Genomic DNA, 26,263 nt, shown 5'->3' on the forward strand with positions numbered 1-26,263 from the left:
TTGAGGAAAGTGAATCCAGGCAGATGCGTGCGGAATGCACCACTGACTGTTTTTCTTTTTCCTTTTTCTTTCTTTTTTCTTTTCTTTTTTTAGTCTTTTTGTAACATGGTCTCCCTGTAGCCACAGCTCACTGTGTAGACCTGGCTGGCCTCAATCTCACAGAGATCAACCAGCCTCTGCCTCCTGAGTCCTGGGGTTAAAGGTGTATGCCACCATGTTCTTCTCACTAATGACATTTTTAGAAAGAGACTTCATGGTGGGACTGTAGCTCAGCGGTAGAGCACTTGAATGAAGTGTGCAAGGCCTTGAATTCCATCCCCAGTACATTTAAAAAGGGGGTTGGGGCTGCAATTGAATAGTTGAACATTGTATTCTTTTTTTTGTTTTTTTTTGTCTTATGATACAGGGTCTCCCCGTAGCCCCAGCTGTCCTGGAACTCACTGTGTAGACCAGGCTGGCCTCGAACTCGCAAAGATCCACCTGCTTCTGCCTCCTAAGTGCTGGGATTAAAGGCGTGCGCCACCACACCTGGCTAAATCTTGTATTCTTAAAGTAGTCCTGTGTCTGCTTCGCAGGTCTGTGTGCAGCTCAGGAGGAGGAGGCTGAGTCTCAACCGACAATATCTAGTAGTGTTGCACCACTTCGCCATCTGCCTGTCCACCAGAAGAACACACCTCCTTTCCCCACAGTGGGCTGGCTAGTGGGCCATCGTCTGGATTGTGAGGGGGTTTTGCCATGTTCCTTTGTATGACGAAGTCACCAAGGAAATAAACAGGAAATCCGTGTTCTCCATCTTTTGTGAAACTGTATTTCATGTGTTTGAGTTGGTGGTTTCTTTTGTGTGGAGGTTTGTTTGTGCTGTCTGTTTCTCTTGTTTCGGGTGTTTCTTTTGAAGACGATTTTCTTTTCTTCTTTTTCTTTCCCTGTCCAGCCTTTCTTGATCTAGCTCTTTCTCTCTTTCTTGTTTGCTTTTATTTTCTCCTTTGTGTTTCCGAGGCAGGGGAACCAACTGTTAGCATTCAGGGGCTCTAGACTCCCCCTTCTGCAACCACCACAGAGAAGCCTCTCTCCCTCTGCTCCAGTCTTCAGGAGCAAATGCTAGACCAGGGCATCTCTGGAAGCCCAGTGACCAAGAAAGGGAAGGGGCAGGGGCACTAGTCTCTGACTCTTGGAGAACAAGAGAGAGAGACACACTGAGCCCGGAAACTGGCAGCCTGTACTGCTGGGCTCCACTGGAACCATATCTGGCCCAGCAAGACCATATCAGATCTTCAGTATACAGGCAGAGAGTGGCCTGGCACTGATGGGTTGCCAGCCAGGAGTTCTCAGCATGGGCCCCTCTTTGGTGTATGGCTCATCTTCCCTCTGGTAACCTGCAAAGCTGTTGCTTTTACCATCGCTGGCTCCCCCCAACCAGACTGCATAGCAACAGCGGTGCGCTGTACCTCTGTGTTACCTCCACCCTCATTCTGTTACATTGTAAAAAGGACTGCTTCATTTATTTCATTTATGTGTGCATATATATGACTATATATCTATATATGCCTTTCCCTCTCAGCCTCTTTGTTGCAGGAAGAATAGGAGGTTGTCTGGGATCCTGCCTCTCCCTCAACCTCTTCCTCCCCCCAGCACCCTCAGCCCCTAAATTTAATTCTTGATCATGTAGGAATTGTTTCTGATAAATGTTGATATTATTGTTATTATTATTTTAATAAAGACAAAAGGAATTTTTGTTTAAAAGAGAAATGTTTAACCGGATTCTGTTCTGTTTGGATGTGTCTTGCGCCTTTTGCTCTGAGCGTTTTCTTTGGCATTGTTTTGTGAGCTGCTCTCCCTTGTGCCAGTGACACATGCAGTGGCCTCCTTTCCCCTGCTGAAGCAGCGCATACGCAATAGCTAGTGTTGATGTCACCTTTCTTTCTCTCTGCTGCTGGAAACCAAAGTCTTCTCTGCAGTCTGGGGGCTGAGTGAGGGTCTGGTCTTCAAAACCAGAGAGAGACCCTACACATTCTGTCAGCCCTCTTTTCTGGGAGCCCAGCCTCTGAATTTGCACAGAAGAAAGCAGTTGCCAGTCAAGGCATCCAGATGGCCTGGCAGGGTCCCCACAGCTCATCGTCCTCTACTGACACCTGCAGCTCAGCTCCTGAGCCCACCGTCCTTGAGTAGATTTTTTTCAGTGCAAGAACCTTGCTGGGGACCCATCCCATGTTTCCATGGCCTTCATTCACCCCTCTCCTAGGTGGAGTCACCAGTTACCTACCAGAAGGGAGCTTACTTCCTAAGAAAGCCCCAAGAGCCATTGTTGGCATCCCTGAGCTCTATCCAAGCCGGACACCTGGGACCCACCCTGCTGCTCCCCAAGCTCAGCCTGACCTGTTTACATGGTACTGGATTGATGGAAGAGCAGACACTACCCTCCAGAGCCACCCAGATGGAAGCCAGTGAGCTGTTAACCATGCCATCTTGCAAACTACTTTGAAAACCACCATTGCTTTGTATTGTAGTAACCAATATGTGCAGTATATGTTGAATGAATATGAATATACTTTCCTTTTTCTGTTCTTTGAAAATGTCAGTATTTTTTTTCTTTCTCATTTCTGTTGAACTAAAAAAAAGAATTTAAAAGAAAATCTCCAGACTCAAGTTGCTAAGACCTTTTGTCCTTGTTTGTGTGGGACATTTACTACTTAGTAACTTGGTTAGACAGTAGGAGGTTGTAGAAATAAAAACCTGATTATGTTCTAATGCCAAAGTGTTGTTTGCTTTGCAGTTCAGAGTCTAGTTGGGAGATGCACACAGGGTGGGGGTCGAGGAGTAGACACAAGGTGGCAAAGAAGTCTCCAGGCTTAAGGTGGGACTTCCAGCAGCTCACTGTCTTCTGAACCTGGCAGGTCACCCTCCTGATGTGTTCCAGGCATTCATGTGAACTCTACCCTTCAGGCACAGCTGTGTTTGCAGAGTTGGATGGGAAATTGATTCCTTGGGTTTCTAGTGAAGGAGGGATGGGAAGGAAAGTCTTAAGGTGGCACTGACTGGAACCTTTATGGAGTGACTCCACAAGCCTGATGTGGTACCCAAGTAAGTGTAGGACAGAAAGGAGACCTGTTCCTATCATTTTCCTTGTCCATTCCTGGACTCCAGTGGGCAGGGCAGGATTTCTTGCATCCTAGGCACAGCTAAGAGAGAACTGAAGTCTCGTGAAGAAAGCTTTGAGGAATACTGAGCTTAAAGAAAGAGTGAGGGGGCCTGGAAAGATAGCTCAGTGCTTAAGAGCACTCTGTCAGGTGGCTCACAACTACCTGGAACTCTAGTTCCAAAGTATCCAACACCACCTCTGGAGGAGTAGACACAAGGTGGCTAGAGAAGTCTCTGCACAGATGCCACAGACATGCATTATATATTTTATCATCTATCTATCTATCTATCTATCTATCTATCTATCTATCTATCTACCTATCTATCATCTATCATCTATTTAAAGAGTAGGGCTGGGCATGGGGGTGCATGCCTTTAATCCCAGCATTTGGGAGGCAGAGGCAAACGGATCTCTGTGTTATCCAGCCTGGTCTACACAGCAAGTTCTAAGCCAGCTGGGGCAACAGGGAAATCCTGTCTTTAAAAAAAGGGGGGGAGACAAGGGGGAGGACACAGGAAAGCCCTGGAGTCCCTGAATCACCATGGACTGCTCAGAACAGAGGGGACCTTCTCAGATGGGTCCCTGGAAGTCCCCAAGCTGTGCACATTCCTGTTAGTGTCAAGGTGGGTCTGGAACCAGTACTGCACCCAAAAGACTCCCAAGAACTCATTACATATTTCACCATAGTTGCTGCTCCCACAAAATCACCAGGTACTTTTGGCTAGAGGTAGGGTGGGTGTCCAGAGGAATCAAGACATACCTCTTGAATCTAGACCTGGACATCCTTGGGTTCTGAGAAGTAGGAGCCTTTCAGAGTTTGTGCTGGCACCAGGCCCCACACACTCCCACCATAGAGTTAGACTCCAGGCCTCAGTCTCTTGAGCGGGAGGTAGAAGGGTAATGTGGAGTTGGTCACAGTGCCCTTCTTGCCCTAGGAGCACTACTACAAGAGCTGCAACAAAACCGTCAAGTAGAAAACACCAGGGTCTAGTTCCTGCTCAGGGTGACCTTCCTCAGCCCCATCTCCCCCTTCCTGACTGGCATCCTGCCCTGAGTGAATATTCCAAGCAGGGGCTGGCACAAATGTTCATATGACCTTTTGCCAGTCTGGAGAGCCTTCAATGTACCAGTCATTCATCCAGCAAATGTTTGGTGACTCTCTGTGAGGTGCCAGGCCCAGCAAGGGCCAGAGTCCTCAGCCTGTGCAGACAGAAGTTGTGAAATGGGGTCCTACCACCATGGGCAACATCCACTCATGTATGCATGAGGCTGCTAGAGCACCCACAAGTGTCAGGGGAGCCCAGGCCAATGCTTGGTGACCCAGTTCAGAAGGCGTCACTTTAGAGAGTCCCAACATGAGAGAGGAAGGGTGATGGGAATAAGGGTATAATGATGGGCCCTATCTCCACTCAATCATCTAACCGCAGGCACCTGACACCTCTCACAGTGACCAGACGCAGGTCTCAATCTGCAGTGAGCCCAATTTATTGTTAGTTTCCCCCAGACTGTTCTGAAAGTCTTCCTGTAAAGAGTTGTTTAGACTATTTTAAGCTAAATGTCTTATGATAAAGTGGCACTAACACTAACAAGTAAGTATGTGGTAGGGGAGGGGAGAGAGGAGTGGAGGAAGCTGGGTATGACGGCATACACTTGTAAGCCCAGTATGGAAAGCTGAGGCAAGAGGATTACTGAAAGTTTGAGGCCAACCTGGGGTATATACTGAGTCTTGTCTTTAAAAGGGGGCAGGAGGTGGAGAAGAAAACCTTTAAAAAAGAGGAACTTTCTGCTCAGAAACATGCTAACCCTCACTCCCCCACTCTGGTACCTTGGAATCGCTGAAGAGAGTATGCAAGCTTTTGCTGGAGAACTTGGTCTACATAGCAAGTTCTAGAAGCCAGACCCGATTCCCAGCCCTGCCAGCACTCACCTTGAACAGCTGAAGGACAAGGCAGCTCTCAGCGGTTCTGCTTTTTATTTTGTTTATTTAAAAATTCTTATGCGTATGAACTCCGTGTATACATGTGGACCTGTACATGCAGTTCCCGCAGAAGCCAAAAGAGGGCATCAGATCCCCTGGGACTGGAGTTATGTTACAAATGGTTGTTAGTTGCCATGTGGGTGCTGGGAACCAAACCTAAGTCTTCTGATGTGGGTGCTGGGCACCCAAAACAGGTCCTCTGGAAAAACAGCTAGTGCTCTTCACTGATGAGCCATCTGTCCAACCCCTGAACTGCAGTTTCCTGACAGGCAAAATAATGAGAAAAATATGAACTCCAGCCTTACAGAGATGCAACAAGCTAACTACCAAAGTGCCTTGACAGCTAAAGAACTGTGAGAATGTTAATTAGTTTAGCCAAATAGTTAAGTTAGGTTTAGTCATGATAATTTTAGTAGTGAACCAAAGAGAAAAGTAGTGACAAGTAGCCTGGAGCTCAGCCATAACCTGCTCAGATCCCCACATGCTGGCTGGAGAGCCTCAGGCCCCAAAAGAAAGGTTGACCTAACAACCAGGGAGCTACTCCCTCAGACAACCCCCTCCCCATCGCTAAAGCAATGTCAGGCCACCCCCCTATGCTCCCACAAACAGTTGGGGTTGGTTTCATCCTGGAAAAGATGCCCTGCATCGCAGCACCTGTGCCAGGCACCTGCCTCGCCCCACTTCTGCCAGCAGCTGGGGTCACGGGCTGTGCCCTAGCAATGCCAGTGTGTTCATGGCAATAAGAGCATGGAACTCAGAAACTGGGATTCTGGGACACAGAGAACCATTGCTGTTTACTAACTGCTAGTTACCTTCCTAACAGTTTTGCATACACACTCACATTTCATGGTTAGCACAATACAGATTTATTATCTTAGAGCTCTAGTTCAAAGTAGGTTACTCTAGTCTGAAACCATGGGATCAGCAGACTGGCATTCCTTCTGAAAGCTCCGGGGATCTTGCTTTGTTGCTTCCTACAGCATCTGTGGCTGCACCAGTACCCCTTGGCTTGTGGTCCCTTCAAGAAGTCACAGTTGCTCTGCCTTTGTTTCTATCCTTATGGCTCCCTCTGGCTGGCCAGCCTCCTCTTGCATAGTGAGGGACCCTTATGATTACTATCCCCCCACCGGATATCCCAGGCTACCCCCAGCTCATTACATTTGTCATGTGAGGTAATGGGCACAGGTTCCAGGCATTAGGGAAGTATACATACATCTTTACCAGCTCATCATTCAGCCTCCCACACACTGACCCTGATCATAGTGAAAGGATGGCATGTTCTATCATTATCTTCCTTTATCAGATAAGAAACACAGGTGGGGAGGTTATGTAATGTACCCAGGGTCATCTGGAGAATAAGCAGCAGAGCCCAGGTTCAAACCAAGGATCTCTGATTCCAAAGCCTCCTGGGGTGGGAGCGGCCTGGAGCCCAGCCACTCCCTGATCTGGCAGAGAGAAACACCAGGCTGGTTTCTAGAGAGTTAGGGAGTTTCCTGGGGAGATGGAGCAAAACAATGGGTCCCAAGTGCAGAGGCCTGGGTTCAAGGTCCAGCCCTGCCTCTAAAACTCTGAGAGATGAGGGACGTTGAGGAAATTCCTTCCACTGTCTTCTTCTTCTGGAAGGTAGCCCATTGGAGAGGCCTGAGTAGCTGATCTCAAAAGTTATTTTTAGCTTGGAAATTCACAGATTCCATGACAAGGTTTTGTGGGTGATCTGGGTTTTCTGAGACTGCCTCACATAGCCCAAGCTGTCCTCACACTTGCTATGCAGCCAAAGCTGGTCTTGAACTGTTGATTCTCTGGCCTGCATCTCCCAAGTAGCAGGGATGACAGGCATGTACCACAGTCCATGACTATACCTGCCATGCCCTGTCTAGAGCCTATCTTGCAGACAGGAAACTGAAGCTCAAAAAGGTTTCACAACTGGCTCATGAGATAAAGCAAAATGAAATAGAACCAGGTCTCCCACCACCTTCAAGCCCAGGGGTCCCTCTCCTTACCTGGGAGCTAAGGGTTCCACCTATCTTCTCTGTGTGATCAGATGTAAATACAACCTCACAAGATACAAGCAACAGAAATTCTGTGCTTTAATTCTGAAATCATTCCTGTTTGGGAGTTTAAAAGTTGGGGGTAGATTTTGTCTGTTTTTGAGACAAGGTCTCATCACTCTGAGGTCTAGAATGTACCACATAGCTGAGGATGGCTTTGAATTCCTGATCCTCCTGCCTCCACTTCCCCAGTGCTGGGATTACAGCCATGCACCTCCAAGCCCAGTTATGTGGTGCCGGAGATCAAACTCAGGGCTTATGTATGCTAAGCAAGCACTCTACCAACTGAGCTACCTCTCCAGCTATGATTTGGGATGTTTTTGTTTGTTTTGTTTCAAGACAGGGTCTGGCTATATATAGTCCAGGTTGGACTCTAACTCACAACAGTTCTCCTGCCTCAGACTTTCAAGTGCTGAAATTACAGGCATGGGCTACCACATCCATCTCCCCAGTTCCCCTGTACTGGGGATTGAACCTAGGCCCTCACTGTGCGGGGCTCTACCACAGAGCTACATTAGCTCTTTTTGGTGGTCATAGTATATGGTAAGCGTGTCTTTGGAAGGGAAGGCAGCAGTACCATCATATGACAAAAAGTTGGCAGCTCTAAGGGCTTGGATATTGCTCCATGATAGTTCTTGTTTAGCATGGAGAGAGAGAGCTTGCTTAGTATGTACAAAGCCCTGGTTTCCATCCCCATCCCCATCCCACCACACGAACACACACACACACACACACACACACACACACACACACACACAAAAACTTGTGCAAATCCCTTGCTCCTTCCCCCCCCCCAACCCCCGCCCACTCACACACACACACACACACACACACACACACACACACACACACACACACATACACACACACGGGTTTTGGTGTTTTGTTCGGTTTTGTTTTGTTTTGTTTTGAGACAGGGTCTCATTATGCAGTCTTGTCTGGTCTGGAACTCTCTATATAGACAAGGCTGGCCTCAAACTCACAGAGATCTGCTTGCCTTTGCATCCCAGTGCTGTGATTAAAGGCATGCACCACAACCACACACAACTTTTTAAGCTAGGCCTGGAGGCATATCCCAACACTTCGGAGGCTAAAGCAAGAGGATCTTGAGTTGGGAGGTCAGTTTGGGCTGCACAGTAGGGCCTTGACTCCAAAAGGGAGGGAGGGAGATAAAAATGAAGGGAAGGTAGGAGGGATGAGCAGGCAACTCCATATTTCCCTCTGTAGAGTCTTCAGAGAGGATTGTACTGGGGCCCTGAGCCTCTGTGCACCACCCCCCCCGCCAACTCCCTGGCTCCATAGCTGTCCTTGGACTTAGGGGTGGGAGGCCTGTGGAGACTGGAGAGAGGCATGACTGGCAGACCAGGGTGAGGTGATAAGATCGGCTCCTTGGAATGCAAGAAGACTTGAGGGAGGGAATCTGAGTGCAGAAGTCCACAGGTCCCTTCTGTCTCCCTGCTCTAAGCTCAGGGGACAATGGCTTGCACACACACTCCCACAGAGCAGGGGAAGAGGATAGGTGCTGCTGTTTCAACCTTGGGGACCCCCTGAGCCCGAAACTACTCCCCTGATGCCCCCACCTGAACCCTTGATCTCTGTTCTGCAGCCCCCGCAGCTTCCTGTTTGCCCACTCTGTTTGCCCGGCCTCTGGGACAGAGCTGATCCTTGAACTCTAGTTCCACATTGTCAGGACAAGTGAGCAGTGACAGGGCCAGGGCTGGCCTTATCAGCCTTCCAACCCAGCCCCTGCCTGTAGACATAAATAGGCCAGGGAAGGAGAGCTGGATGCTCAGAGACTGCTGACGAGTTAGTTCTAGGGAGGTAAGCGCTGCTACCTGCCCCAGGCTACTCTGGCTCCCTAGTGCCATGCAGTTGATGCTCTACTCCACCCAGGCCAGCACTCTGGATACCTGACACTTTTTCCCACTCTAGACTCTTCCACCTCCTTGGGCTGGAATTTGGTGGAGAAAGTGTGGGACTTCTGCATGATGGAGCCCCACTTCAACCTGGCCCCTCTTCTCCTGCAGGTCCCCCAAGACTTTGAGGATGAAAGCGGTGGTGCTGGCTGTGGCTGTGCTCTTCCTGACCGGTAGGTGCCCCCACCCTAGGGAGCTGTGCACAGGGGCAGATGGAACTTCTCCTGTTTCCTGTTTCCTGTACCTTTCTGGGTACAGGGAACAGAATTCTCACTTGCCGCCTCCCCGACTCCAAGTCTAGTATTTCAAGTCAGACCCCAGTCCAGCGCTGGCCTGATCTGGGTCTCCCTTCCACCCCACAGGGAGCCAGGCTCGGCATTTCTGGCAGCAAGATGAGCCCCAATCCCCATGGGACCGAGTGAAGGATTTCGCCACTGTGTACGTGGATGCGGTCAAAGACAGCGGCAGAGAATATGTGTCCCAGTTTGAAACCTCCGCTCTGGGCAAACAGCTGAAGTAAGGACCCAGCCTGGGGCCTGGAGTAGGGCAAGGGCTAACCAGCCCGGGTGAACAGAGAAGCCTGTAGGAAGATGCAGCGACCGAAGTCTTCACCTGCCATTCAACCATGGCAGGTTCCGATGGAGGAGTAGGGATGGGTCTCTCAGGCAGGGCCCCAGTCCCCAGCAAAGGGGTCTGGGTTGATGGTTAACCACGGCTCGGCATTCCGCGTGCCAGTGCAGCAAGCCCCTTCACATCTCCCAGTATAGGCCGCCATCACAGAGAACAGACTGGCCGTGCAACTAACCGCACACCAACCCCACCTCTGCCTTCTTGGTGCCTCAGGCCATTTGTACGGAGGAACGTGTGGGGAGCATTAGATGGACAATGGGAAAACAAGACTGCAGCTACTGCATAGTCAGGGTTGATGACACCCGGGTCTGACCCCATGTGCATGGGCCTGCAGATCTGCGGGAGTTCAGGGCGCCTAGGTGGCCACTTCTCATCCCCTTTCTCTCCCACTTCAGCCTTAACCTCCTGGAAAACTGGGACACCTTTGGCTCGACCTTCGGTCGTCTGCAGGAACAGCTGGGCCCAGTGACCCGGGAGTTCTGGGATAGCCTGGAGAAAGACACTGATTGGCTGAGGCAAGAGATGAACAAGGACCTGGAGGAGGTAAAGCAGAAAGTGCAGCCCTATCTGGACGAATTCCAGAAGAAGTGGGAGGAGGAGGTGGAACGCTACCGCCCGAAGGTGGAGCCTCTGGGCGCCCAGCTGCGCGAAGGCGCGCGCCAGAAGCTGGAGGAGCTGCAGAAGCAGCTGGTCCCACTGGGGGAGGACCTTCGTGACCGCGCACGCTTGCACGTGGACGCGCTGCGCACAAAGCTGGCGCCCTACAGCGACCAGATGCGCGACCGTCTGGCCGAACGCCTCACCGCTCTCAGGGACAACCCCAAGCTGGCCGAGTACCACGCCAGGGCCACCGAGCATCTGAAGAAACTTGGCGAGAAGACCAAGCCCACGCTGGAGGACCTGCGCCAGGGCCTGATGCCCTGGCTGGAGTCCCTCAAGGCCAAAGCCTTGAGTGTCTTGGATGAGGCCACCCAGAAGCTGAACACTCAGTGAGGCGCCCGCCGCTGCTCCCCTCCCCTGAGTTGCCTTTCTTACAATAAACTTTTCCAAAGTGGGATGCAACTTCCTTCTTTTGGGGGATGGAGGGGGTGCATTCAGGGACAGGGCGTGTGGAGCTGCAGCGGAAACTTCTTCCCGAAGGAGCTGAACATCTCCAAGCCCAAGCTGGGTGCCTGGGTGGTTAGGAGGGTGAGGCAGAGTCCCTATTCTAAGAAGGCTCAGAGGGAAAGAGGGTAATAGAACGCCAGGTGAAGCGACAGGTAACCCCTTGCTAGGTGCCCTACACAGGTTCCAACCATAAGTGCTGTAGTCCTGCGGGGGCGGGGGTAGGGGGTGGGTGTGGAGCTGGTTTTGAGAGACGAGGTGCCTGATGCCAGAAGCGGTCCACCTGGGCAGAGGATAAACACCTCTTCCGGCCCCTAGAACCAGGGTTTCCCAGGAGGCTTTGAGAGTTAAGTTAATTTGGCAGGTGCTAATAAAGTGCCAGGAGCTGGCCCTTCCTCCCTCACCCAAAACTTCTCAGCAAACATTCTCTATTCTTTTTCCAAGGGCAGGACACCCTTCCAATTATCTCCGCACCAGAAACTGGCACAGCAGTGGAAGGCAGCTGTCCCACCCACATCACTCTGCCACTGCAGGCCCTCTTTACTGCCTGCTCTGGCTGGAGTCAGAAACATCTCGTGCTGGTGATCAGTACGTTTTTATTTTGGAGACCCTTCAGATCCATATGTCATTGAATCCTTCCCAAAATCCATAGTAGATTCCAATAGGTCCATGTCACCCCAGGAAGCTGAAGCTGGGCAGTGTGAAGTTACTCACTGAGAGAAAGGGAGGATGGGATGTATTGTTGGATGTATTTTTATTTATTCTTTTAAATTTTTTATTATATTGTATGGGCAAGATGGTGCAGGTGGAGGTCCTTGTTGCTAAATCCGATGACGTGGGTTCAATCCTCAGGAACCCCTCTGCCACCACCATGCACACAGAACTAAGTGTAATTTAAAATACTTAAAATTTCATTACATTTCTTTTGTATGTGTATGTATGTGTATGAGTGTGCATGTGCCACAACATGCATGTGGAGGTCAGAAGACAACTTGCAGAAATCAGTTCTCTATTTCCACCATGTGGGTCTCAGGGATCAAACTCAAGCAATCAGACTTGGCAGAAAGTGCCTCTACCAGCTGAGCTATATTGCCAGCCCCTGTTTATTTATCAGTGTCTCAAGTAACTCAGGCTGGCCTTGAACTCACTATGCAGCCAAGGATGATCTTTAACTTCTTATCTTTCTGTCTCCATCTCCTAAGTGCAGGGATTGTTGGCATGCTCCACTAGACCAGGTTTGTGAAGTCTTGGAGATCAAACCCAGAGCTTTGTGTATGCCTACCTAGTCAAGTACTCTACCCCAGCCTGGGTGGTTCATTTCAGACCCACTTTAGACCCACTCGCCATGGGTACCCACCACAAAACAAAACAAAAAAGTATAAGCAAGTTCTCATGTTCATGAAGTTGGGCAAGCATGAACAGACTAGTGTTCTTGCTCTCAGCCCAGCCCTCTTCATACTCTTGTTGGTATGTCCCCATGGGCATGCAAATGTCTTCACAGATCCAAAGAATCCCTTTCTCCTCCTGCAAGGCCCCTTTTCATGACCCCTGAATGAAGGGTGGGTTTTTAGTTCCTAATCACGTAGAGCTACAACAGGTGTTGGGCCAGGATTGAGTAGGAATACTCAGATATGGACCCTGAGATCGCCAGTTCCTGGTGGGCGTCTGGACAGAACACAGTGCAGGTGGGGCTGGTAGCACCAGTGCTGCCAAGATCTAGAAAATGGCCCCCACACCTGGCACAGGAGTAGCACAGCTTTTTCCCATGTCAGATGACTGGAACAGACAGCTGTCCTGAGCTCAAGGTCTGGCCCTGCCATGTGTCGGCTCTTGACACAGGGCAATTGCTATCACCTCTCTGAACCTCGGATCTTTTACTCCATAGAATGGGGGTCGGAGTCTGTAGAATAAAGTAAGTGTTTTTGGGTGGTAGGAACACAGTGAACAACCCTGATGGGGTTCTGAGAATCCTGCATGACCATTCCAGTCTAAGAGGCCAATCAGTTTATCTATCACAGTGATAAAGTTTACCAGGCACCTTGGGCATGCAGATGCTGTTCTAGATGTTTTTAGACACTAACATTTCATTTTCATGGTAGACCTGCAGTGGTGGGGCATTATTATACCCACTTTACACAAGAAACGGAGGCAGCTCTGACTACTCCACCCAGAATTCCATCTGCTTCCTTCCCTTGAGTGTGTTGAAAGAGACCAGATGCCAGGCAAGCCAGCTGCTCAGCTTTGGTGACCACACAGGACCTTACCTCTGAAAATGACATAAAAGTGCCAGCTGCACAGAGCTCACACTTAAGTCACATGTCACAGACTACATTGAGAATCTATCTGATTTGATCCCATCAAGGCAGGCAGGTAAGTAGAGAAAGACACATCCCAGAGGCTGCCCGGGCACATGGCATACCGCACTTATAGCAGCTTCTCATCCAGCTTTATTAAGAGGCAGCATGTTTGGGCCAGGTTCTGGGGAGGGTTGGAGACACAAGAACTTTTCCTTTCAAGTGACCTTCAGGGGCCACCCTCTAGGCTACAGTCTGCGGGACCCCGGGAACCAGCAGGGACACTTGGAGGGTGGAGATCTCAAACCTCGGGGGCTGGGGTTGATTTGACCTCAGGGGTGGAATCCCAGAGCCCGGAGAACTTGTGTGTAAAGGTGCTCCAATAGTCTTTCAGGGAGCTGAGGCCATCGTCCACCCAGTCCCTAGGGATTAATCAGGAAGAGGCAGTGACAGAGGTGGGTGTGAGAAACTCCTTGGTAGACAGCTAGATCCAGTCCTAACCCAGGTGTCCACTGGCAGTCTCACCCACTGGCTCCACCTCACTCAGCAACACCCCAGAACCTCAGACAAACACCACCTGTTACTACCACCCAGGGCCAAAGAGATGAGAAGGTAGGTTGGGTTAGACCTTCAAGGCTGCCCCTTGAAACTTCTTTCAGGCTTGAGGCACCAAGTAGTGGGTGGGATGTTGTATAGAGTCAGGTGGCCTTTGCAATCCATTCTGATAGTATCCCTGGAGGTGTCCCACCTGGTGGCTCTGAATGGCTGGGGCAGAAGGGGGCAGTCTCTCATTTGGAAAAATTACTAGAGGACTCATAGCTGGGCCAGGTAACCTAATTGCTGTGAGCCACAATTTTTTTACTCTACAAAGTGGGAGAAGTAATACCCTCTCTGTGGTCGGTTCTGGGGACAAAGAATGTTTGTCAACACCTTTTGGGGGCTGAGGGTGAGTAGGTGAGGATTCAAGGTGGGCAGATATCAAATAAGACTGGCCATGGGGCTGGAAAGGGGGTAGAGCTGTAAACCCAGTGGTGGCTGAAATTGGGGCAGGTGGGCCTCCCAAAGCAGGAAGAAATCTTGAGCTTCTTGCTCAGAGAAGAAATTTGAAGCTAAATGCATCTTGGGGCTGTTCTGGGGAGAAGCAAGGGAGACAGAGTCTTCACCTGTCCCCTCACCTGTAAAACCCAGCAAAGGCCCTGGGAGGGACCAGAGGGCTGAGAGTGGCAGCCACAGTCTCAGTGTCAGAGTCTCAGCACCAGGGCATGGGTGGGGGTTGAAGGGAGTCAGCACAGAGGACAAGAAAAGAGAGTTAATGGGTATACCTGGCCTGCTGGGCCATCTCGGACTTCTGCACACTGGTTAGAGCGTCGTGAACAGTCTTAGCAGCCTGCTTCATATAGCCCTGCACAGAGCCTAGTAGCTTGGGTTCCTCCACCTCACTGGCTCCTGAGAGAAAGAGAGAGAAGAATTGAGAATGCTAGCCCTCAGCTCCTGTCAGGCCCACTACCCATCAGGACAGAGTCCCCAGATCACCTTCCACAGGGACCCCAGCTCTATCCCCACAAAATGCTTACGGGCAGAGGCCAGGAGGGCCAGGAGGGCTATGATGAGGAGCATCCGGGGCTGCATGGTGCCTCTGTTCCTGCAGGAGACTGTCTTGTGAGGAAGTACTATCTGGGGCCCCCCACATCTGGACTCTTCCCTGGAGAATGTTGCAGCCCCTGAAGTAAATTTTGAGTCTCTCTCCTGCTAATATTGGCTCTCAGAAAGGGGACTACAGGAGACCTAGGCCCCAGAGTGGGACAGAAGGTGGGGTGCAGCAGAAGTCCCCCACAGAATGAGACTGAGGATATCTGCCCATTCCCTGCCCTGATGTGCTGAGTGACACAAGGTTTCTGTCCCTCTCCTCCCTCTCCAGGTCTTAGTTTTCCTACCTCAGGTAGGACAGGGATGTCAAAAGCTTCCATTAGTTGTGAGTATGCAGAACAAGGGACAGTGTGCAGAATGGGAGCCAGTTCCAGTCCCCATTCTGCCACTGCCCCTTGTGTGTGTGGTTTTGGCTAAGTGGCCTCCCCTTCCTCAGCCTCTGCCCCTGCCCAACAAAGGAGGGTTGGGGACAGTCATGGATCCCAAGCCTTCTGTAGACTGGCTGGGTGGTGGGAGCCTTCTCCAGCTCTCTGCACCCCCCCCTGGCCCCCGAGGCATTACCTGGAGTAGCTGCTTCTAAGGATGAACGGAGCAGGCAGGCAAGAGTGTTCTGACCTGTTTTATATTGTCCCCAGGATGGGACACCAGGCACAGAGGACCTAGTGAGCCGGGCAAAGGTCAGTTGCTGAGCAGTTCAGACCAGGGCCTGAGGCAGGGAGGCCAGTGCAGCCAGCTGCCAAAAGAGTTGGGAAATCTCTCAGAGTACCCACACTGTTTGCCTGCCACCTGTACAGCCAGCCATGGGCTCAGCTATTGGAGTGAGCCTGGGGACAGCATTCCTTCCCAAGAATCACTTCCCTGGAAGAGGCTGGTGAGAAGGAGGAAAGCTTAGGGGACAAGCCTCAGGCCTTGGGGTCAGTTTAGTCCTTCACACTTGATTTTTCCAGGTCCATATCTTGCCTACAAATTTCAGATGACCACTCAGAAGCTGTGGCAGGCTTCTTCAGAGAAACCACTGAAGAGCCCCTGGACAAGGGTACCTGAGGTGAAGGCACAGAACGATGGTCAAATGGCCCCCTAGACCTCCACCTCTGCCTTCCATCCCACAGCTGTGCCCCCAGCAACCTCTGGGGCTGAACCTGGGCAGGGGTTGGTGAGAGAAGGACAAAGGCATGCTAACCCCAAAGACTTTACCTCTCCCTCCTCCCATGTACCTCACCTTGCCCTCTGGACCCATTGATAACATCCTGGAGCAAGAGCTGGGCTCCTGGCTGGGTGATATCCGACCCCTAAACAGCCCCTGGCTGTGTATACCTAAAAGCAGAAAGGTATGGGGAAGCCAGTCACAAGGAAGATGAGGGTGCAGAGGAGCACTGTGGGGCAGATAGATGCCCAGGAGGAGCCTTGGGCTTCTTGGGACTAAGATATCTCCTGAGTTAGCACTGAAAAACACAGCCCAGATGGGCAGCATTAGGGAATATTTCCTAGAATTAGGGACTTTGGAACCAAGAAATCCTAGGTGGGGATAGCTCGGTCAGCAAAATGCTTGCCCTACAAGCATGAGGACCCGAGTTCAATTCCCAATACCCATGCAAAAAGCTGGGTGTAATGGATCTTGTTTGTAGCCCCAGCATTGGGGTTGGGGGAAGGAGGGTGGTGGAAAGGTGGAGACAGGCAGATCCCTGGGGCTCACTGGTCAGCCAGCCTAGCCTACTCATGTCCCAGGGCACACTCACTGAGAGACCCTGTTACATAAAACAAAGTGAACAGCTCCTGCTATTGATCTCTGCCCTCCACAGGCATGTACATTCACACAAATGAACCTGCACACACATGAACACATACATAAGAAAATAAATAGCTAATACCTTTGACACTGACTCATATGTCCTGTATCGAGATGTAACACTTTGGAGTCTCAGTTTACTCTCTGTCAAGGAAGACAAGATACTGATATCTTAGAGTGCGGAGACAAGTTGACAGTACACTGCATGTATATAGCAGCTGGTTCATGGAGGAGCTTACAGTCTTCTCCCTCCCAAACACTGTGGTGTGCCTCAGACAGTCCAGCCAGAGACAAGAGGTAGCATTCATTCAGAAACAGGGCTCTGGACAGGAGCATCCAATTAGGTGGAAGTATGCAGCCCCATTGTGTGAAATCTCAGCCTGAGAAAGGGGCCTGGCCCTGCCCTCAGAACTTTTTATCTATGGCCGAGACTTGATATTGATATTAGAGACTCACTCCTTTGACTTAAGACTGTTTTCTGTGCTGGGTGTGGTAGTATGTGCCCACAATCTTGACACTCAGAAGACTGAAACAGGAGAACCACATATGGAGACATGAAAAAAACCCTGTCTTGCCAGGCGTGGTGGCTCATGCTTTTAATCCTAGCACTCGGGAGGCAGAGGCAGGTGGATCTCTGTGAGTTTAAGGCCAGCCTGGTCTACATAGAGAGTTCCAGGCCAGCTGGAGCTACAAGGAAACCCCATCTCAAAAAGACAAGAGAGAGAGAGAGAGAGAGAGAGAGAGAGAGAGAGAGAGAGAGAGAGAGAGAGAGAAAGAATCACTCTATATAGACCGGCTCTGTGAGTTTAAGGCCAGCCTGGTCTACATAGAGAGTTCCAGGCCAGCTGGAGCTACAAGGAAACCCCATCTCAAAAAGACAAGAGAGAGAGAGAGAGAGAGAGAAAAGACCCTGTCTCAAAAATGGAACAATACAAAACAAAAATATTTTGTTTTCCTTTAAAATGTAAGTTGTCTGAATCCTGTGACTTAGACATTGCTAATTCCTTTTTATGACTAAGAAACCACAGGCCCAATAAGGTAAAGACCTACCCAGGGCATAACGAACAGCAATGGTAGAGCTGGGAATCAGCACCTGAGTCTTCAAGTACCCAGACTTGTCCCCAATAGCCATATCCATCTCAGTTTCTTCTGAGACCTGATGTTGGTGATGTGGGGAGGGGATTAAGGTGATTAGAAGGTGCCAAGGGGACTGGGCACTGTGGATGGAGAGGGGTTACTGTGTCCTTTCCTCTTCTTTCTCAGCCTGTTCCTTACCCTGCAGGCAAAGGGCACAGTGAGGATCAGATTCTAGCCTAGGATGTGGTATCAGGTCTTTGACCCTGAGAATGCTGAAATAGATTGGCTGAATCCCTTTCCACTTTGGGTGAGCACAGGGCCATTGAGTCACAGGAAGTCAGAAGGTGCTGGCAGAGAGGCCCATGGTGCTGAGCCAAGAGCACTCAGGTGTGTGAGCCCCAAGAAACTGGCCTACAGCGTGTGCCCTGGGGCCTGGGGCCTAGGGTCTGGGACTTGGTCCCTCCCAAAGTGCCTGTGCCCTTTTAGCCATCCAGTCTGGGCCTCAGGGGACCTCTTGGTGGCTTGCTGGCCTAGATGTCCCTGGGGAAAGAACACTGCTCTTGACCTACAGACCTAGGCCCAGAGAGCAACCAGCAGTAGGGAGTGTCTTAGTTTATTTTCCTGTTGTGACAAAATACCCTGACAAAAGCAACTTAATGGAGAAAGCATTGATCTCACTCACAGGTCAAGCATATAGTTAGTTCATCATGACAGGGAAGTCGTGGCCACTGGATCAAGAAGCAACTGGTCACATCACATTCACAATCAAAAAGCAGAGTGATGGATACTAGTGTTCAGCTCACTTTCTCTATTTCAGACAGTCTAGGATCCCCTGTGCAGGAAATGGTCCCACCCACAATTTAGATGGTTTTTCCGCTCATCAATTAACATAATCAAGATAATCCCCCACAGGTATGCCCAGAGGCCCATCTCCAGGTGATTCTAGACTATGTCAAGTAGACGGTCAACACTAACCAGCACCATTAGCCAGCACGGTGGGGAAGGAGGAGTCTTGACTGTGCAGCTGAGAATGGCCTTCAGAAGTAGGCTGAGCCTATACTTCTCATTGGTCCAGAGCAGGTTGGGTGTGTGAACCCCTGGGCTCCAGTCCCTGGCCACTGGGCTGGGTGGGTACCCTGACTCAGCATATCAGTCTGAACCCTTCCCCAGGTCTCTCCATCCCAAAGCATCTTTCCAGTTTCCAGCTCAGATCTGTCTTGCAACAATAGGACCTTTGTGATGACCTGGGAGGACTGGCAAGATGCCAAGGTGAATCCATGAGTCTGTGTAACTTGCTTCCCCTAGTTAGGCCTATCCCTAGTTGAACCTGAGGCATCCACTCTTGCCTCTGAGCCTAACTCTGTGTGGGCAGACAGGGGATGCCCAGCTCCTGGAGGCTGTGAGCCATTTGAGAAGACTGAGAATCAGAGAGGGATGTGATTTGCCAAGACCATTTGGTCCTTTGTGCCTGCTGACCCCTGACTATGGAGACTGTCTGGAAGACACTGTGCTCTTTCCTTTGGCAACCAGGGCATGAGGCTCTTGCTTTTGCCCCACACCCTATGGAAATTATCTGCAGAGAGAAATGAAGTTGGCCCCAGACTTATGCTCACTCAGGGCAGTTGTACATCCAAGCCATGCCAGAAGGCAGCCACACCCTCCATGTAGGGGTGAGTGCACATACCCAGGGCAGGTACCGGCGTCTCTTAGCTCAGAGACAAGTTCTGTGCATGTCTGTGAATTCATTGTCTCCTGATGGCCACTCTTGAATAAGCTGAGGTGGAATGGGATCTCCCAGAGAGGGTACAGCCGGGAAAGCAGACCAGACAGAAGCACCTCTGAACCTGCCTCATGCTGGTGGCACCTGCTGCTCAGCTGCCAGTCCAGGAGGTCGAGCTGCAGCTGAGGTGTCCCATGTGACTCATTCCCCACCAGTATTGACCTTTGTGCCCAGCTCAGGTTGGACTAAGCCTGACTTGGTAAAGAAAGATGAGGACCAATGGGTCAATGGTACAGGGGAGTGAGCCTTTTTAGAGGCAAAACATGGTTAACATTCAATGAACACCTATTGTGTGCTGGATTATCTCATGGAATCCTTGTAACTGAGGCTTGGCAAGGTTATGAGGCTCACCCAAGGCCACATGGTACATACTGGTGGAGCTTAGATGCAGACCAAGGGAATCTGAACTGAAAAAAACCTGGACCCTGTGTCCCTGTTCAGCATGGAAGAAGCCAGAGTGGTCTGTGTCCCAATTCCCTATCTGCAAGCTGGATAACCTCTTCAGAGGATGGTGTGATAAGAATAGGAGGTAGGAATTGGCTAGGCAGTTAGGGTAAAAAGACCTCAAAGAAAAGTAGCCAATGCCCTTGGGCCTTTTAGCAACATACTCGGTTCCAAAGGCCAAAAAATGTTGAAAATATTTGGGAGCTTTTATCTAACCCTTAAAAGATTTTAGGGTTACCTCTTCAGAGGGGGGGAATGTTAGAATAGCCAAAAGCCCCATTAAAAAAAATAAATAAATCAAAGAAGAAGAAATAGTATATGAAGTTATCAGAAAGAAGTGATGGGAAGATAGAGGAGGACTTGGAGGGGAGGGAGTGGGCACGGATTTGATCAAAACACCTTATATGCATGTATGAAATTTTCAGTAAATTATTTTTTAAAAACCTGTGGTGACTACTTTTTAAAAAGTTGTGTTAGGGGCTGGAGAGATGGCTCAGCAGTTAAGAGCACTGACTGCTCTTGCAGAGGACCTGGGTTCAATTTCCAGCACCCACGTGGCAGCTAACAACTACCCATAACTCCAGTGCCAGGGGATCTGATGCCTTCTTCTGACCTCCGCAGGCATTGTACAACACAGGGGCACTTACAGTACATGCAGGCGATGTACTCATACACATAAAATAGAAATAATAAAATATTTTTTAAAGCTGTATTAAACCAAATGTGGTGGCACATGGCTTTAATTCCAACACTCAAGAGGCAGAAACATTCAAATCCTTGTGAGACTAAGGGCCCCTTGCCCCAAGTCTGATGACATCAGTTCAATCCCTGGAACCCACATGGTAGAAGGAGAGGACCAACTCCTGAGAGTTGTCCTCTGACTGCCACGCATGGACCATGACGTGCACATGTACCCACGTACACAAAATTGATCGATAAATCAATCAATCAATCAATCAATCAATCAGTCAATCAATCTTTTTGAGACAGGGTCTTACTATATAGCTTTGGCTTGCCTGGTATTTGCCATGCACACCAGGTTGACTTTAGAGGTCTGCGTGCCTCTGCCTCCTGAGTGCTGGAATTAAAGCCATGTGCCACCTAGTCCCAGATGACTTAGAACTTGCTATGTAGACCAGGCTGGCCTTAATCTCACAGATTCGCTTGACTCTGCCTCCCAAGTGCTGGGATTAAAGGTATGTGCCACCACATCCAGCAAATGAATTTTTTTTAATTAAAAAAAAGGGGCTAGGATTAGGCCCAGTGGTTAAGAGCACTAGCTGCTCTTCCAGAGGACTCAGGTTCAGTTCCCAGCACCCACATGGTGGCTAACAACCATCTGTAAGTCCAGTTCCAAGGGATCTGACACTCCCTTCTGACCTCTAAAGGCACTGCATGCAATGGTACACTTACATACCTGCAGGCAAAATACTCGTATACATAAAATAAAAATAAATAAATAAAAAAAAATAGTTAAAAGAACACCACTGAAGCAGGGTGTGGTGGTAAAGGCCTTTCCCAGCACTTGCGAGGCAGAGGCAGATGGATCTCTGTGAGTTCAAGGCCAGCCTAATCTACATACTGAGTTCCAGGCCAGCTGGGGCTACAGAGAGACCCTGTTTCAAAAGACCAAAAACAAAACAAAACCAAACAACAAAACACCCACTGGAATGGCAAAGCTGCACTGGGAAGGAGGGAGCTCCTGGCCTCCAGAGACAGCCATGGTAATGTGGAGCAGCAGGGCAGTAGGTGTCCAGCAGAAGGAGGGCAGGTATTAGAGACTGTTCAGTTGTCTTTAGCCCTATGAAACAAGTCACTCTGGGCACATTAAACAAACAAACAAGGGGCTGGAGAGATGGCTCAGCGGTTAAGAACACTGGTTGTTCTTGCAGAAGACCTGGGTTCGAATCCCAGCACCCACATGGCAGCTAACAACTGTCTGTAACTTCAGTTCCAGGGGATCTGACAACCTCTTCTGACCTCCAGGGACATTGCACGACATGGGTGCACTTACCTACATGCAGGCAATACACATATACACATAAAATAAAAATAAATAAAATATTAAAAAATAATAAATTAAAAAAAAAAAACAAACAAAAAAGACAATGACATGACCAGCTAGACTTGGCACAATTGTGGTCTACCCCAAGGCTGTCCATTTCACAAATGGCTCATGGACAACACTGGGCAGGGCAATATGACAGATGTCATCATTCAGTGCCTAGTATGGACCACAGAGGCCCCAAACTGACCATGGCCTGCCACCTTCTGGGTAGATATCTTCTGTGATTGTGCATTTACGAACACATTTAGAAATCCCCAGGGAGTCATTTATGGATGAATTTAGAGATGCCCCAGGAAGTCAAGTAGCTGATATCCCACAGCAATGCTAGCCAAATTCCATCCAAGAGAGAGTGGCGATTCCGCGTGGCTCTTGCATGTGGCTGAGGACAGCAATCAGGCCTCAGGCTGGTCTCACTCTCTCACTACCTCTAGCCCACTTGGCTACCCTCCGAGGGTGATGGCAGATCTCCCTCTCCCTCTCTGTAGTGGAACCCAGGTCCTTTCCTCCACTCTTGGCTTTGGTCTGTGTCAGAAAATCATTGTCATTATTAATAACAGTTAAATTCTAGTGCTTATTCTGGTCCAACACCACTGTACCCATTTCACAAGTGTCATCTCATTTAATGTAACAAATACTGTTCAAAGGGGAAACTGAGGCTTATCAACTAGATGATGATGAGATGTGAGGCCTTATGCTTAACCCCTTCAATCCTGGACCCTCACCCTCTCCTGATCAAAGACTGTCACAGACACCTAAACTACAGTTCACTACCTATGTCAGCCTTGCATAGGCCTGGTGCCACATCTGTGGCTGGTGTTCTGAGACAGAGTCTGGGTTGGTGGCAACTGTCAGGGTGGGGACAGTCTCACTGGGGCAGACAAGAGAAACCTGGACCTTGCTCCCTGAAGCCTGGCACAGACTCAGGGCTGTCAGCAGGACCTTTGGGGCCTCAGTCCTGGATTAGGAGTTTCCCTAGGCCCCACATCCAGCTGGTTTCTCCCAAAGATCCTGGCTCCCCACTTCAGCCTCCTGCACAGGGTGGGGCCCCGCTCAGTAAGTCTGCTTCCCACTACTACTTAAGCTCCAGTATGTTGTCAGCTTCCACGCTGTCTAAAGGCCACTAAAGTCCAAGGGGCCTCCTGGGAATGTGTCACCTTCCAACGTGGAGCCACACTGGAAAGGAGGCGGGGAGAAAGGGCTGGAGGGGCTTTAAATGCGTGGCTGGACTTGCCTGCAGTCAGTTTCCACAGCAGCACAGGTGAAGTGTCCTTGTTCCCTCTAACTCCAGGAAGGATCTAGTGCGACTGAGACTGCTCCGGCCCAGTGAGGAGTCCAGGATGTTCCTGAAGGCGGTGGTGCTGAGCCTGGCCCTGGTGGCTGTCACGGGTGAGTAGGCACAGCTCTCAGGGCAATTCAGTGAGTGAGGCAATGTGGAAAGCCAGTGCTAGAGCTGGTGGTCAGCTCAGGGTGGCCTCTGGCCCCCACCTGGGTATGGAGGCTGCCAGGTTCCCCTTGCTAGCATTGATGCTCCCCAAGAAAGCCCAGAGAAGGGAAAATGGGTTGGGGTTTCCCCAACCCCAATATCATCCAGCTCAGAAGAAAGGTAGAGGAGCCAGAAGAGAGATGGTTCGTAGGACTTTCTTTTTGCTGTCTGCCCAGGCACCCAGGCTGAGTTCAATGCAGACCAGGTGGCCACTGTGATGTGGGACTACTTCACCCAGCTGAGCAGCAATGCCAAGGACGCTGTGGAACAACTCCAGAAGTCGGAAGTCAGTCAGCAGCTCAGGTAAGGGGCCTTGGCCTGTAGGGATAAAGCTCAGCTTAGAAGACATCAACACATGGGAAATACTTCCTCTCTTGCCAGTTCCTTACTAGGGGAGTCTGGCCTCCTGGCTTAGGTCCCCCTGTAAACAGAGAGGTTGAACTCAAGAACCCCTAAGGTTTCTTCTTATTTTCACATGCTAAAGTTTGATAAATACTAGATCCCATCACAGGCTCATGGAAGAAAGAGAAGGAGGAAATGCCTTGTGAGATGGGCTTCCAGTGGAAGGGATACTGGGTTATTTGGAGAGCCTCTGAGCACATGCAAGGAAATCAGACCCTTGTGCTGCTAGAAGACAGAGCTGACAACATTTGATTGCACAGTGTGATCCTGGGCTGGTAGAGATGTCAAAGTCCAGTCCTATACTTCACAAACAAGAACGGAAAACAAACTTCTTAAGCCATGTGAAGGGTAGATAAGGATGCTCAAGCTTAGCGGGAGATCCGGAGAAACAAATCCAAAGTAATGTTAGTCTTAGTATATTTCTTCAAAGCATAACCCACTCTAGGGAGGACCACAGGAAAAAGATGGGATGGGGGTGTCTCCACACCCATGAACATACACCTGTCCGAGGCAGGTGTACATAAGCTGTGTTCTACAACTGTATTTAATACCAAGACTAACAGAGGCCTTCTTATGTCCTTCTTCAGCACCCTCTTCCAGGACAAACTTGGGGACATGAATACCTATGCAAGTGACCTGCAGAAGAAGCTGGTGCCCTTTGCCACAGAGCTGCAAGAGCGCCTGACCAAGGACTCAGAGAAGCTAAAAGAGGATATTAAAAGGGAGGTGGAGGACCTACGTGCCCGCCTGATGCCCCATGCCAACCAGGTGAGCCAGACCTTTGGGGACAACATGCAGAAATTGCAGCAGAGCCTGAGACCCTATGCAGAGGAGTTCCACACCCAGGTCAACACTCAGGCAGAGGAACTGAAGCGCCAGCTGACTCCCTATGTGCAACACATGCAGACCACATTGCAGGAGAATGTGGACAACCTGCAGGCCTCAATGACACCTTATGCTAAGGAGTTCAAGGACAAGTTCAACAGGAATATGGAGGAACTCAAGGGTCGCCTCATGCCTTCCGCCACCGAGCTCAAGGCCAAGATTGACCAGAATGTGGAAGAACTGCGCCACAAGCTTGCCCCCTATGCTGAGGATGTGCAGGAAAAACTCAATCACCAGCTGGAGGGCCTGGCCTTCCAGATGAAGAAGAACGCCGAGGAGCTGCAAACCAAGATCTCCGCCAATGCCGACCAGCTGCGGATGAAGCTGACACCCATGGTGGAAGATGTGCACACCAAGTTGAGGGGCAACACTGAGGGGCTTCAGAAGTCCTTGGCCGACCTGAGCAGCCAGCTAGACCAGCAGGTGGAGGAATTCCGGCGCAATGTGGAGCCCTATGGAAAGATGTTCAACAAAGCTTTGGTGCAGCACATGGAACAATTCAGGCAGCAGATGGGCCCCTATTCGGGGGACGTAGAAAGCCACCTGAGCTTCCTGGAGAAGGACCTGAGAGACAAGGTCAGCTCCTTCTTTGGTACCCTGAAGAAGGAAAGCCAGGACCAGCCCCTGGCCCTTCCCCTCCCAGAGCAGGCCCAAGAGCAGGTGCAGTCCAACCCCCTGGAGAGCTGAGCTGCCCCTGGTGCCCTCGCCCCAGCACAGCAGACACCTGCCCTGCTCCACAACCCGTCTATCGGTCTGTCCCTAAGCACTTCTTGTACGAGCTTGAGGACACATGTCCTGCCCCACCACCTGTCTGTCGGTCTGTCCCTAAGCACTTCTTGTACTTGCTTGAGGATACATGTCCTGCAGGAGATGATGTCCCATCTCACTACTCAATAAAGTTTCTGAGAAATTAGCTCTGTTTGGTTGTTATGTGGCTTCTTATCACTGGTTTGAGGTAGGGAGAAGAGCACTGCTTGACAAAGCTTGGAAGCATCTTTCAGGGACTGTGGGACACCTAGGATTGGGGTGATGAGACTGCAGGAGGGGCTGGAACGCTAGAGATGAGACAGGGGTACAGAAAAGATGTCACATACCATCACAAGACAAACTATGCAACCTACTCACAGTCATTTATCCAACAATTATCAGATGCCCTTGAGGTGGCAGTCAATGTTCTGAGCACCAGCTAATGAGTCAGCAGCTTTTCTGGACTGTGTGCCTGACACTGGGTTTCATACTGAGAGGGACCCCTGGAGGACAGCAGAACATGGTTCCTGACCTTGAAGAGCTCACTGCACAGCAAGGGAGACAGTCCCTCCTTGCAGGTAATGCCTGTGTCTTTGGATTTATTTATGTACCTTTTAATCTAACTCAGATCACCCTATCCCATTGCAAAAGTGTTCATGCTTGCTTGAGAAATTTCTCTACCATTAGCTAAACCTGTTGACACCAGGCTGAGTACTGGACATATAGGGGATGCAGATAAGCCTAGGAAGAAAGGTGCCTGAGCTTGCAGAGCCCTAGAACTCTGCCCAGGAACTTCCTGCTAGATGGCTTGCCAATCTGCAGCAGAGCTTGCAGCTGG

At 50.2% G+C, this 26,263-nt stretch overlaps 4 protein-coding genes across 11 annotated transcripts in view; 3 read left to right on the forward strand and 1 right to left on the reverse strand.

Annotated features, from left to right (window-relative positions):
* Positions 1-2,752, forward strand: part of Sik3 (SIK family kinase 3) — a 260,278-nt gene extending 257,526 nt beyond the window's left edge. For 2 of the 5 annotated variants that reach the window (XM_008850934.3, XM_017802667.2), the window contains one exon: positions 557-2,752. In XM_008850934.3, the coding sequence (XP_008849156.1) occupies positions 557-701 (145 nt within the window). In that variant the 3' untranslated portion in view covers positions 702-2,752. The remainder of the gene's footprint in view (positions 1-556) is intronic. The other 3 variants (XM_008850935.3, XM_008850941.3, XM_008850939.3) reach the window with 2 other exon arrangements.
* A 6,174-nt stretch (positions 2,753-8,926) lies between these two features.
* Positions 8,927-10,765, forward strand: Apoa1 (apolipoprotein A1). The gene is made up of 4 exons (XM_008850942.3): positions 8,927-8,983; positions 9,190-9,251; positions 9,441-9,594; positions 10,104-10,765. The coding sequence occupies exons 2-4, from the start codon at positions 9,209-9,211 to the stop codon at positions 10,699-10,701; spliced, it is 795 nt and encodes a 264-aa protein (XP_008849164.1). The 5' UTR covers positions 8,927-8,983; positions 9,190-9,208; the 3' UTR covers positions 10,702-10,765.
* Positions 10,766-13,217: 2,452 nt separating this feature from the next.
* Apoc3 (apolipoprotein C3) lies at positions 13,218-15,379 on the reverse strand. Of its 3 annotated transcripts, none has more exons than XM_029554969.1 (4): positions 15,041-15,179; positions 14,681-14,748; positions 14,429-14,552; positions 13,218-13,528 (listed from the first exon to the last, which is right to left on the reverse strand). In XM_029554969.1, exons 2-4 carry the CDS (start codon positions 14,733-14,735, stop codon positions 13,408-13,410), a joined length of 300 nt encoding a protein of 99 aa, XP_029410829.1. In that variant the 5' UTR covers positions 14,736-14,748; positions 15,041-15,179; the 3' UTR covers positions 13,218-13,407. The 3 variants fall into 3 exon arrangements, with proteins under 3 accessions (XP_029410829.1, XP_008849181.1, XP_029410830.1); XM_008850959.3 differs by lacking the exon at positions 15,041-15,179 and adding an exon at positions 15,315-15,357 and having other exon boundaries at positions 13,226-13,528; XM_029554970.1 differs by lacking the exons at positions 13,218-13,528; positions 15,041-15,179 and adding exons at positions 13,573-13,871; positions 15,315-15,379.
* A 7,468-nt stretch (positions 15,380-22,847) lies between these two features.
* Positions 22,848-25,591, forward strand: Apoa4 (apolipoprotein A4). Of its 2 annotated transcripts, XM_029554932.1 has the most exons (4): positions 22,848-22,961; positions 23,197-23,294; positions 23,568-23,694; positions 24,381-25,591. In XM_029554932.1, the coding sequence occupies exons 2-4, from the start codon at positions 23,246-23,248 to the stop codon at positions 25,363-25,365; spliced, it is 1,161 nt and encodes a 386-aa protein (XP_029410792.1). In that variant the 5' UTR covers positions 22,848-22,961; positions 23,197-23,245; the 3' UTR covers positions 25,366-25,591. The 2 variants fall into 2 exon arrangements, with proteins under 2 accessions (XP_029410792.1, XP_008849165.1); XM_008850943.3 differs by lacking the exon at positions 22,848-22,961 and having other exon boundaries at positions 23,135-23,294.
* The last annotated feature ends 672 nt before the right edge of the window (positions 25,592-26,263 follow it).

Source organism: Nannospalax galili, unplaced genomic scaffold (assembly GCF_000622305.1).
Source record: "Nannospalax galili isolate Female #2095 unplaced genomic scaffold, S.galili_v1.0 scaffold265, whole genome shotgun sequence".
NCBI lineage: Eukaryota > Metazoa > Chordata > Mammalia > Rodentia > Spalacidae > Nannospalax > Nannospalax galili.

What these genes read in the sequence shown, in the direction of transcription:
- Apoc3 (XM_029554969.1), bottom strand. Translation starts at nt 14,735, where the DNA reads ATGCAGCCCCGGATGCTCCTCATCATAGCCCTCCTGGCCCTCCTGGCC. An exon ending in GGCCCTCCTGGCCTCTGCCC is followed by an intron (nt 14,553 to 14,680) that starts GTAAGCATTTTG and finishes TCTTTCTCTCAG; the next exon opens with GAGCCAGTGAGGTGGAGGAA. An exon ending in GAGATGGCCCAGCAGGCCAG is followed by an intron (nt 13,529 to 14,428) that starts GTATACCCATTA and finishes ATTAATCCCTAG; the next exon opens with GGACTGGGTGGACGATGGCC.
- Apoa1 (XM_008850942.3), top strand. Translation starts at nt 9,209, where the DNA reads ATGAAAGCGGTGGTGCTGGCTGTGGCTGTGCTCTTCCTGACCG. An exon ending in GGCTGTGCTCTTCCTGACCG is followed by an intron (nt 9,252 to 9,440) that starts GTAGGTGCCCCC and finishes TCCACCCCACAG; the next exon opens with GGAGCCAGGCTCGGCATTTC. An exon ending in GCTCTGGGCAAACAGCTGAA is followed by an intron (nt 9,595 to 10,103) that starts GTAAGGACCCAG and finishes CTCCCACTTCAG; the next exon opens with CCTTAACCTCCTGGAAAACT.
- Apoa4 (XM_029554932.1), top strand. Translation starts at nt 23,246, where the DNA reads ATGTTCCTGAAGGCGGTGGTGCTGAGCCTGGCCCTGGTGGCTGTCACG. An exon ending in GGCCCTGGTGGCTGTCACGG is followed by an intron (nt 23,295 to 23,567) that starts GTGAGTAGGCAC and finishes CTGTCTGCCCAG; the next exon opens with GCACCCAGGCTGAGTTCAAT. An exon ending in GAAGTCAGTCAGCAGCTCAG is followed by an intron (nt 23,695 to 24,380) that starts GTAAGGGGCCTT and finishes GTCCTTCTTCAG; the next exon opens with CACCCTCTTCCAGGACAAAC.